General features: G+C 39.1%; 1 protein-coding gene across 13 annotated transcripts in view; it reads left to right on the top strand.

Annotated features, from left to right (window-relative positions):
* RBMS1 (RNA binding motif single stranded interacting protein 1) overlaps positions 1 to 12696 on the top strand; it is a 187161-nt gene that overhangs the window by 137294 nt on the left and 37171 nt on the right. For 12 of the 13 annotated variants that reach the window (XM_005309422.4, XM_005309424.4, XM_042860798.2 and 9 more), the window contains exon 5: positions 10810 to 10967. In XM_005309422.4, coding sequence (XP_005309479.1) covers positions 10810 to 10967 — 158 coding nt within the window. Of the gene's footprint in view, positions 1 to 9234; positions 9601 to 10809; positions 10968 to 12696 lie in introns of those variants that run through there. The other variant, XM_042860799.2, reaches the window with a different exon arrangement.

Raw genomic sequence — 12696 nt, 5'->3', positions numbered from 1 at the left:
TTCAGATTCTTAAACCTTGGGTCGAGTGCTATAGGTGTCTTTAGAAATCTCACATTGGTACCTTCTTTGTGTTTTGTGAAATCTGCAGTGAAAGTGTTCTTAAAATGAACAACATGTGCTGGGTCATCATCCAAGACTGCTATAAGATGAAATATATAGCAGAATGCAAGTAAACCAGAGCAGGGGACATACAGTTCTCCCCCAAGGAGTTCAGTCACAAATTTAATTAACATATTATTTTTTTAACTAGTGTCATCAGCATGGAAGCATGTCCTCTGGAATGATGGCCAAAGCATGAAGGGGCATACGAATGTTTAGCAGATCTGGCATGTAAATGCCTGTTTCAATGCTGGCTACAAAAGTGCCATGCAAATGCCTGTTCTCATTTTTTGGTGACGTAAATAAGAAGAGGGCAGCATTATCTCCTGTAAATGTAAACAAACTTGTTTGTCTTAGCGATTGCAGAACAAGTAGTAGGACTGAGTGGACTTGTAGGCTCTGAAGTTTTATATTGTTTTGCTTTTAAGTGCAGTTATGTAACAAAAAATATATACATTTGAAAGTTCCACTTACATGACAGAGATTGTACTACAGTACTTGTGTGAAGCGAATTGAAAAATACTATTTCTTTTATCATTTTTACAGTGCAAATATTTGTAATAAAAAATAATATACACTTTGATTTCAATTACAACACAATACAATATGAAAATGTAGAAAAACATCCAAAATATTTAATAAATTTCAATTGGTATTCTGTTGTTCAACAGTGCAATTAAAACTGATTAAATCGCGATTAATTTTTTTGAGTTAATCAAATACGTTAACTGCAATTAGTCAACAGCCCTATAAATTACTGAATCAAAATTTATGAAATCTGGATGGCTCAGTGGCTTAGAATTTAGTACTGTGTGTACTGTCAGATGAGAAACACGTGTGAATGTCATGATTGATTTCCTTGGTGCCTGATCCAAAGCCCAATGAAGTCAGTAGGAGTCTTTCCATTGATTTTAGTGAACTTTTGGATCAGGTCCTTAGAGCTATGCAAACCCTGCTTGGTTCATCAGTTGTTCATGAAAGATTTACATTTGAATAAACTCAGGTTTTTCACAGTCAAATCTCTAATACAGAGGCAAGTTGTGGGTTTGTGCTTGCTTGCATGTGTTTGCCACAGTTTACTGATTTGCCAGACATGGAAGTGAGGGTAGACCTCAACTGTGGTGAAACAACATAACTATGAACTCAAAGAAACCAATTTTCCCTTGTAAAATTGGTGTATAATTTTGATGTGAAACAAAGTACAATGAGACAGTTCTCAGTAAGGTGGGGAATTACAGAAGTTAATAATGTACTAGGCCACTGCCTGCCAGAGTCAGACAGAGGGACAAGTTAACAAGTTTGTTTGTTTGTTCTCCTGACTTCCTGAATTTTAAACTGTTTAACCAAGTTTGGTGCCAAAATATTACATAAAAGCAAACATCTGGTTTGTATGGTACTCTTTTGTGTAGGACAAAGAAACATTGGGAGCCCTGGTTATGGTTGTAGTTTGGAAGTGGGTGTGGAAATCTAGTGTCCTAGGGAGAAGGATATAATTTGCTTTACATAAACATTCAAAACTTATCCTGATGGATTTTTTTTAAAGGTTTTCTAGGTTTGTGAGTGTGACAGAAGCTGGATGATCACATCTGGGTTTCTGGTGCACATTTTGTAATATAATTTTTCCACTGTCAAGTTATTCTGAAATCCCAGATAGGATTCCTTTTATTGTTTTATGTTCAGTTTATTTGCTTTTTGCATAAAACATTTTAGTCTAAGATGCAGGAAATTTTACGTAGTATTCCCGACTTTTCACAGGGAGATCCCCAGCCCTCCCTTTCTGTCCTGTGTCTGCGCGCTCTCTCTCACACTCTTTTTATTTTATTTTTGCCCTCCCTACCATCAGTGTTTCCAACTTAGCGACTTTGTCACTAGATTTAATGACTTTTTGGTTTCCCTAGCAAGAAAATAAGTGTCAAAGTGACCAGTGACAAATCTAGTGACTTTCACTGCCAAATACAGAGACATTCAGAGAAAGGAGTCACCAATATGTAGTTACAAAATCATTCCCAAGCAGCTCAGTAATGTTAATAAAATCCATTCCATGCTCTTCGTACTACATTTTGATGTACGCCAATGTCGTCATGTCTCAATTGAGCATGTCCTCGAAAGGAATCACATTCCAGGACTTCTTTGGCTGAGATCACTATAATCTGCAGGCGAGGAAAAGAAGTTTGTGGAGGCTAATTAAACACTTTGCTAAAGCCAGGCGCACTTTGGAGAGAGCAGCACATTAGCCAGGGCTTGTTTTTACCCAAATGTGTTCTTTTTCACTGCTCCATATTAGGCAGCACCCCCTGTAATGCAGGGAAAGATGGCTAATGAAGCGGGCTGGGTGGGGGAGGCAGGTTAGCCAGCGAGGAGAGCCACACAGATGGAAGGTGGAGTGGAATGAGACAGGACCATGTGCCCCAATGGGGTAGGGGGCACCATGCCTCCCAGAATGAAACTCTTAGTACAGGATCAAAGGTGGAGCGAGCTTGATTTCAGTTCCCCTTTACTCCTTCCCCTGGGTTGGCCTGGGGTTAGCTGCCCAGCTGTTTTCAGAAATGAAACCCTGGAAACGGGGGGAAGGGGTCCGGCTAGCAGACTTTTGTTTTTAAATCTACTTTCTTAGCTCCCTGCAGCGTTGAGCTCAGGTCAGGCGAATGCCCTCTTCCCCCTGGTTCTGGGCTCTCCCTTTCACTAACCTGCTGGCTTAAATCCAGGCTGGCAAGAAAGGCAAGGCTCAGCTGAAATTAACCAACCCCAGCCAACCTGGACTGCAGTGTACAGAGCGCTCTTCCCAATGAGCAGAGGGCTGCAGTTTCCTTCCCAATGAGCAGAGGGTGCCTTGGAGCCTCCTGATGTTGACAGCGTACTGTTTTAGTTGCTTCTGGTGTGCAACAGAATGTAGTAAGAAGAGCATGGAATGGATCTTATCGGCACTGTTGAGCTGCTTGTGAATGGTTTTGTGACTGTACTCGCCTGTGTGTGTGTGCGTATATGTGTATATGTGTGTGTGTGTGTGTATATATATATATATAATCTTCTTCTCTGTTGAATTCTCTGGAAATTTTGTTTGGTGACACTTCTGACTCCTTTTGAGTGCTTAAACAACTACATCTAGCAACTTTTAAGGGCTTGTCTGGTGACTTCCTGCTATGTGGAGCTGGCAACACTGCTACCACTTCCATACTTTTATTTGCCTAGTTGTGGGGAGAGGAGAGAGCACCTCAGAGTCCCGTCTTCTCGCTGTGCCATCCACTCTGACAATATGGTTGGGATGTCCTGTTGTAGTATCAGGAATGGAGTTAACTGAGCTTTGAAGGAAGCCCTTCTAGGTGATGCAGGTGGCTGTAAGTCTCTCTCTTACACACATGCACACACACACTTCAAGAAGGTAGAATTTTTATTGACGTAATCTCCAATTGCCCACTTAGGCTTTCAGACCTCAGAGAACCCCAATCTAATGTGCTCATTTGGAATACAGGTTATAACACAGGAAGAAGACGGAGCAAATTTGGGGGGGCTGGGAAACCTAGTATTAACAGTATGCGTTTGTTTGCATGTGCAAAAAATAGAAGAAAAATAAACAAAGACTCGTTATATATTTGGAGTTTTCCGTAGATATCTGAGTTCTTGTCTTGGAGCACAGAACTTTTCCTTAATGCAGACCTCCCAATGAGCTAAATTTACCACTGAAGTAAGGGAGTACAATTCCATTGCAATTAAAGATGCAGTGCACTCAGTAAGGTCAGCAATGAATTTGTCCTTATAGATATGTCCTATATAATTAAATAGAAAATGATAACCTTTTCATTGTTTTTTGTACCATCCTATAGAATTTAAATATATTTTACTGCTCTACAGGGTGATTCAGAAAAGTCTCAATTAAATCCCATAGGTTTTAAGACCATAAGGATGGTCCAGCGCATTTCAGTGTCAGGCATCAAACCTTTACGCTGTTTACTATAAATGTCATGTTGCTGTAATGTTCTAATACATATTCTAAATAAAAAGACTTTCCTTTGTTTTACATGGTACACCCCCTCATTTGTAAAGCGAGATGATTTGATGCTGATAATATGTAGCTTGGCTTACAAACTTGGCCATAATTCACCCCAGGTATCTTTAGAAAATTTTGCTTATTTTTAAAACAACCAATTTTTGGATGCAAAATAAGGAATTTGAGTACAGAAATTTTTAAAGCATAAGAGCTCTTACATTTCCTTCAAGAAATGTCACCTCTTTTAGAGGGAATAATTTAATATCTTTGCATTTCCAACTTGAAAGGGATTTACATGTATAGCTGGTGATATTCTTGCTAACCCTGAAAATGTATTAAATAATCTAGACTCTTCCACTGACAAACTATTGATATGCTTTTGTAGAACACTTGTGCTCTTCTAGAGTGAAATTCACTTTGGAGAGGAGGATGGGCAGAAGGGTTAAAGCGCTGTGTTGAAGCTGTGTAGGGAGAGCCATCTATGGCATAGTGAATGGGGAGAGGGCTTAGTTCCCCCTACTTGCCAAGGATGATTGTGATCTACCAGCCTTAATGCACCTTACATGCAGCACGAAGGAGCAGTAGCAGCAACTCCAACCCCTGGATTGGAGAAGCAGCTCCAGACAGGGGGACCCTCCAATTCACCTACATAAAGCCTAATTATTCTGACTTTTATGTGAGTAAAGTGAATATCCCCCTTTATTCCTTGTTTCTGAATACAGTATACAAGTATATAATTTGTAATATTTATTTTTCAATCTTCCCAAATGTTGGCAAGCTTTTGTAATGAGAGAGTCTCCGATTTTAATGCAAGCTTGTTTATTATACAGTAATAATGTTAGTAAAACACTCTAAGGAGCTAATTTCAGACTTGTACGGTATACATTTTAAAGTGATAAGTTTTAGGACACTTGAGTGCAAACATATTTTACATCCAGTACTAAAATGTGAAAAATCCAAATGAAGTATTCTTGCAAAGAACAGCCTGAGTTTCAGAAAATTAAAATATGACTGGGAATAAAACGTTGTGTTGCCCAAGGCAGAAACTTCAATTAAATCCTTTACTAATAGCGTTCATTAAAGAAGAAACTGAAAACCCACAGCTCACCCAGCTCAATGTATAAAAATATAATTGTCTAATAGAACCTAAATAACAAGCTAATTCTAAAATCATTAAAGCTATCCTCATCTCAAATTTGTAGCAGAGAAATCTGAACTTTATGTCAAAAATATTGCTATCGTAATGTAGGCTTTTTCCCTTGTGGTTTGAACAGTGCACAGTAATGAATATTAATGTGAGCTGTAGACTCTCAGTGGATCCATTTTCTTGTCTTCTTTTTCTGCTGACTCGTCTAATGCAAAGGAGAAATGAGATGATCTAAGATAACTGAAGCCACAGGCCCTCACTGTATACTATATGAATTCAGTATTATTTTCAGTAAGTGCCTGAAGCCATCAGATTGCTGCATGACCTGCCTCATACTAGGTAAATCATTTTTTCAATACAAAATAATAATAATAATAAACCCATCATGTTTGTCACTCACTGACCATTTGAAATGCAGTGAAGGAGACATCATTAAGATAACACAAATTTTGCCTTGAACCCAGAAAATTATCAGTTGTGATGTGGTGATATGATTTGATTGAGAATTAAAATCCTATTGACGAGAGTGAACAGACAAGGGAAGAATCTCTGGGATGGGAATACATTTCTCTTTGGAGGATTCTTTGAACTTGAGAGTTATTCAACCCCATTAGAGGAGATTTGAAAACAAAGCACTCACTTCTTTGGAAAGTAAGAGTCAAGATGAATAAATGAACAATGAAGATATTTTTATATATGTGTGTATATATCTATGTACGTACGTGTGTGTGTGTGTACATATACACACACACATATTTTATATATATAAAATATATATAAAATATTGTTTCTGAATATAGCATGTTTTCTTTGGCATACAAATATATAACTTGTAATATTCATTTTTCAATCTTTATTTATATATATGTGTGTGTGTGTATAATATATTTAGATGCACACACTTTACAAATTTGAGAGGTTTTTGGAGCACCACAGATCCTGACCAAATTTTTTCCTTGGAAACACCCCACTCCCCCACCCCCACCACAGCTGAGAGCTGCTATCTGTGACCTTGATCCATGACAGATGTTTGTCATCGAAGACAAGGTTGGTGAGGTAATATCTTTAATATCTGTTGGTGTTAATGAGCTCCTGGAAGGCACTCAGATATTACAATCATACAGATGATATAAGAACCTGTATCGGTCTTATCTACACAGGAAAATTGCTTACAAGTTACACTGGCATAGTTACAGTGGTATAGTTGTACTTTGTTTGCACACTCTTATTCTGGTATGAGTGTTTGCGATCTTCCCCTCCCTCCTCCCGCCTCCCCCTGCCCTCCCACCCCCCCGGTTTGGCTTAAACTCCTTTCCCAGTGAGATCAGCTAAACCAAAAAACGCCCTCTTACCAAAAAACCCTTGCCCATGTGGACAAGGGAATAGAATAGTTCCATCACAGGGGTTCACTAAAATGGACCCTTGCATCCACTTAGAGTCCCATTGACTTAATTAGAACTTAATTAGAACTTCACATGAGCATAAGGGTCTGCCCTTGTACATCTTTTCACAGGTAAAGGATTAATGTTATCTTGATACATGGCCAGCATTAGTAGTATCAGAGGGCAGCAGGGGCACAACATAGCTTGAGACCCCCCCAGAAAACATTCTTACCAGCCTTTTCTGAACACCAAATACTCTCAGCTGAGATTGGTAGAACCTCTTCTGCTCCATCTCAAATATTCCCCACCCAACTTTCACGTAGGGCTAGACTGGAAGGAGAAAGCCTCCTGCTCAAAAGAACATAATCTGGCTCATAAAATTCTGCCTCAGTTGTTGTTTTCCCAGAATGGTTTGTGTACAGAGTATGTGTATAAAAACAAATGGTACTGTATGTTGATGCAAACTTTCATTGGGTCTGTCTCGTATGCTACATAATTTTGTGTAAACACACATTTTTAATATAATGCAACAATTTAATCTTAAAGGTATCTTTAAAGCAAAGCTCACGATCCCAATATTTGTGGCTTTCTTTGAAGCCCCCTCTCAAGCCATGTTCCCTAGACCCTCTGTTAGAAGTGACTTTTCTGAATTCTGCAGCTGTGGAGAGGATGGATACTTGTATAGGGGAACATCAAAGTGTGTAGAAAGTTGCAGGGGGCATGGCTGATATGTACTATGTGGAGGGAAGATCAGGGGTTCGGATATGTTCTGTTTACAGGCAGAGCTGGGAGCACCCCTATTATAATGGAAGTGTTGGGCAATGTTAATAAGACTTTTTTCAATTGCTTATAACTTTGCCAAACTTCAGCAATCTGGAGTGAAATTTTCAATTCCAAGTATCTGCCTCAGACTGAATATTGTTGGAAAATTTCTTCCAAATGGCTCTATTATTTCTGAGAAGAAGGCTAGGAAAAAAATACACTATGTTGCCTATTTTAAAAATTCTGTCAACCTTTTACTTGAAAAGCTTTAGCACCCCTATGCTTTGGAGCAGGAATTTGGCAGCCATTTTGTCAAGAATGTGCCATTTATTGTCCCCATGAATCTCTGCACCAATTTGGCCAAGTTATAAGTCATTGGAAAATCACAGTTCAGTTCACATATGCTTAGAAAAAGGTTCTTAAATTCTAGTAGCTAAATTCCTCGAAGATTCAGTCTGCACTGAGCATGCACCCATTCAAGGCTACAGTGATCTATAATGCTAAGTACTCTGAAAAATGAGATTCTAGGAATCTCAAATTGGGAACCCAAAATTACCACATATTTTGACCTTAATCTCTGTTCCTTAATTTCTTATTTGAAAAATGAGGATAATAATACCCCTTCATCTCATAGGAGTGTTTTGAAAATAAATTCATTAATATTTGAATAAATTATACAAAGGGGATGAGCACCATAGACAAACTCGTGAGGAAATTAATAATTCCAACATCAGAGTGGGGTTTGAATAGTGGGAAGTAAGTAAGATGTAGGGCCCCACATGGAACAAGTTGGATAAAACAAAATATTGAATAACTGTTTAAGTAAGCACCATCCATTCTGCTCACTCAGTGAGGCAGGGAAAATAGTACGGTTTCATGTAAAGAAAGATTGTATTTTAATTTAAAGGCACAAAGAGGTTGAAATAAGGTTGCCCAGTCAGCCTTAATTCTGGCATTTCCTAACTTTTCGGTGCTTGACTTTGCGACCTTATTAATGTTCTTTTAACACAGAGGAGGGGTTGTGTGTAATTCTGTATAGGTTCTTATATCATCCTCATCATCATCTGAGCACCTTCCAGTAGTACATTAAGTGAAGTAACTAACATCTTGTCACATGGGATTCATTCTGTCTCTCATCCTGGCCATGTCTACACTAGCACTGCCTCAATGGTATAAAAATACTGATGTACTATACTGGCAAAGAGTTCCTAGTGTGGACACAGCTACATTGGCAAAGTTGTGCTTTCTCCTGGCATAATAAAACCATCCCCACACAAGCATAACAAGCAATACTAGTAAAAGCTCAGTTTTGCCAATATAGCTGTATCTACACTAGGGACTTCTGGTGCGATCCCTGACTGATACAACTGTGCGGCCTCTTCACACCCTGGACTGACATAGCTTTGCTGGCATCGGTCTGTAGTGTAGACCTAGACCTAGACCAGACCTTGTATCCAGGGGGAGAATTGTGTGTATTGTGCAGGGGATTCTTTTGGTAGGGTTTTGGGTTTCTTTTCTGTTTTTGTTTTTTATTTTTTAAATGTACACGCTGCTATGAATTTATATTGGGGAAGGAAGGGTAAAGAAATGTGCTTTGCACATGGAGCAGAAGATGGTGGGGTTTGTAATGGTCCTTAGTTCCTTTGTGAATTGTTCCTGACTCCTAGACCAGCCCCGAGAAGGTTCTGTTTCCTGCACAGATGAGCTTTACCCTATGTTAGAAAGCTCCCTAAGGGTTGTTAGATTCATGCTCACGTATGTTTCGTTGCTGTATTTCAGATGGGAGATGGCAAAGGCATGCTTTGTTGAGGCATTATCCTGTAGTTAGATTGTGAGGGATCGTGGGCCAGGATTTAAGTGGGTTTATCTTCAAGAAAAAAAAATCAAAGTAATCACAAGTTTATAGAGAAGGATTTGGTCAGTAAAGCTTAGAGCAATGGCTGAGGGTGCGGCAAAGATTTTTTTTCCCTCTTGTGTCCTTTCTCAGAGAGAAATGGGACAATTAAAATTCTGTATAAAATTAAGTATAATGGAGGGAAAACCTGTTAGACTACCAAATGTGCACAATCAACCTGAGTAACTGTGTGACCTTGTCACTCTGTCCTTCGTCCTCCCTTTCTTCCCCACTCGTTATTTGTTCTGACTTGTTCTTTTATATTATATTTAGACTGCAAGCTCTTTGGGACAGAGACTGTGTTCCTCTTCTTTGTGAAGCACATTTTGGGGTATTGTACGATAATAATTAGTAATATTAAAAAGCCGCTTCCATCACAAGCTCTCACACAATACCAATCACACTCCACTCATCCCTCCCTATGTCTTCTGTAAAAGCCAAGGAATATAGGTGTACCTTGCAATATGTCCTAAAGCGCATCCAGCCCTGGTTCTGGTGAATCCAGTAAGGAAGCAGTATTTAATTAACTATATTTAGTATTCCAGGTAATATAAAACTGGACACACATTATTTGACTAAATTCATGGATTTCTATAGCTCACTCAAATAATTTTGTTTGGATAAATCTGGAGCTGGTCAGGAATTTTTCTGGAATGTATTCATTTTGACAAAAAGGTTTATCAGGTCCAGGATGGAATTTCTGATCAAAACCAGTGAGAGAGAGGGAGAGCCCAGAACAGCTAATAGCCTGGTGGTCAAGGCTCTCATCTGGGATGTGGGAGACCTAAGTTCAAATCTCGGGTGTGAATCTGGTCTCCCAGATCCCAGGTGCATGTCTTAACAGCTGGGTTATTGACTGTTCTGCTCATGCTCCATCTCACTGTGTGCTTGTGTGTCTGTTTGTCGTCCCAATGTGGAATGAGAGAATTTTCACAGGTTAGGAAAACCATTTCCTGCCCAGCTTTATCTGCATCGGACAACTGCCTATTTTTATTGTTACATTTTGCCAGTATACTTTAAAAAAAAATGCACTGTATCATTTGTCTTTTCCATCCCTTTTATCTCTTCACTCCAGTTTTTTCTTCCTTTCCTATTATTTGTCTTATCTCTTTTCCTCCTCCATTTTTAGGGTGCCATTCCTTCAGTCTAATTTTTCTTTTCTCCCAGCTTCAATCCTGTTTTTCCCTGAGTTGCTCCTCTCTAATATTTTCCCTCTTTCCAAAAACCTTAAAACAAAGATATGATATATATGTTAAGACTGGTCATTTGTTCGTACTAATCTCCACTTTTTTTCTGAATGGTTAAGATTAATAAAAAGTCACTCTAGACATGCTTTAAGTGGTTTTTTTTCTTGCTTGAATAATTATACTGAGACAGTTGTTTAAAGTGGGTGATGCAGGGAAAGAAAGGCTTGTATATGGGACCTGAGAATCATAAACATAGAAAAACAGATGTAATGATAGACATAGTTTATTCTTAAGATTCCTTTCAACTCTATTGATTTTTGAAAATTAAATGGCAGTTTTTAATTCTGTTTCAGCAACAAGAACAAGATCCAACTAACTTATATATTTCCAATTTGCCGCTGTCAATGGACGAGCAGGAGCTTGAGAATATGCTTAAGCCATTTGGGCAAGTTATCTCTACAAGGATACTTCGTGATTCCAGTGGCACAAGTCGTGGTGTTGGCTTTGCAAGGTATTGTAGTTTGCTTATTCGCTTTTTTCATTCTGTACTATGTAAACCATGTGTCCATCAATAGTGTTCATCATAAAAATGTCTTTTTCTAGCTATTGTCAATCAGAGTTCACCCAGAATAGGAGAAAGAAGAAGTGATTACAGAAAGCATACCATACTTTTAATTTGAATCCCTTTTTAATTAAGAGATGCAGCAGGACTTTGGTAATTTGTGCCTTGCTTAGCCAAATATGCCAGACTCCCAACTAAGATTTGGGGCTAATTTTGGCTTGCTCTGGGCACCAGTGCAGGGGTTCAAGCGGGAACAAGACTCCACTTTTCACTTCTGCAGGGGTCTCCTTGCACAGCTATTGCTCCTACCTCCCCCACACCCGAGTAAGTGGGCAGGAAGTATGTGGAGCCTTCTCAACCACCCCTAATGATAGCCAACATCCATGGAAGGATTTGGGCTGAAATCCTCTCATCACAGACCCTCCTTTCCACATCCCCCTAAGCCCATCCATTAGGAGAACTTATAACAGTGCCTCAGGCTGATAATCAGACCTCTACTTCCCCTAAATAGGGCCTCTTCAAGTGCAAAGGGAAATTCTCCCTGTTAAGTACTGTATGAGCAGAACGCCACCCTGGCCTCTCTAATCCAGTTTTGAGGCTAGGTTTCCTGATGGAGGAGATGTGGGAGGTCTCCTGCACTACTGAAACACCTTTCTTTGCATCAATTTTTCTGAAGAAAGAGACCCATCACTCTGTATTGTGAGTGCTTGGCATATTCTGGCTCATGCGCCTGTTGCCATTTTGGAGAAAAATATATTTTTGATCCTCCATAATAAATCTTACACCAAAAGCATTTGACATCTAAATGGGAATGGTTCTCCCTTTGAGACAATAAGAACAAACACTATTTCCATGGTCAGCTCAGCTCTCAAATATCCCGCCCCTGAGGGTCTGCATTTCCTTTAGTTACTGGCTATTTGACTATAGCAGATTTCCATGCCAAGAGTTCTCCTGTGGCCCTTTAGCATTTATTTTCTCTGTCTCTATGTCCTGCATTAAGCCTAAATCAACTCATGGTCACTCTTTAAAACAGTCAAGATCTCTTTTGTGTGCAAGCTGAATGACCACATTTGAGAACTGGATTGGAGATTTCTGTTAACAGTGTCTGCAGTGGGGAGCACTCCTTGAATATATCTAGGAAGTAGAGCCTAAAAGATATATGATTAAGCATATAGATGTGCCACAAAAACACTGATGATAGGTTGAATTAGTCCTCTTGGATTTCGAAGACCAGATGACTGGATAAGCATTTCTGATAGTTTGTCTATGTTGTGGTAGTTTTGTATTTGAAAAAGTAGGAGAATATAAAATTGTTGGTGCTCTCATGAACTGTACAGAGAAGAATCTGAACATTGTATGCCACCTGACATATAGTCAGAAGTCTGTTGATTTGTTCAGTCAAATCCAAATATTTTAGAGAGTGAGTTTGCTTATGGGAAATTAACAAGATGATAGGGTCTCCCTGAAATGGTTCTCTTTGCAAGTTGCTTCTCATTCTGTTAAACAAGAGGTATTTGGGGCAAGATTTTACCCTAAACTCTTGTGGCATTAGATGCCAGAAGAGCATTAAAATTCTACCTGGAAAGTGCACAAGAGATATGCAAATCCAAATCACCATTTGTGTTGTGGGTGTGTTGGAAAAAAGACCTTAGCTTCAAAATCTGTACTTTCTAAGTGG

The sequence above is a fragment of the Chrysemys picta genome, chromosome 11, assembly GCF_011386835.1.
Source record: "Chrysemys picta bellii isolate R12L10 chromosome 11, ASM1138683v2, whole genome shotgun sequence".
Lineage (NCBI taxonomy): Eukaryota > Metazoa > Chordata > Testudines > Emydidae > Chrysemys > Chrysemys picta.
Note: the sequence above shows the minus strand (reverse complement) of the source record. Positions and strands in the feature narration are given on the sequence as shown.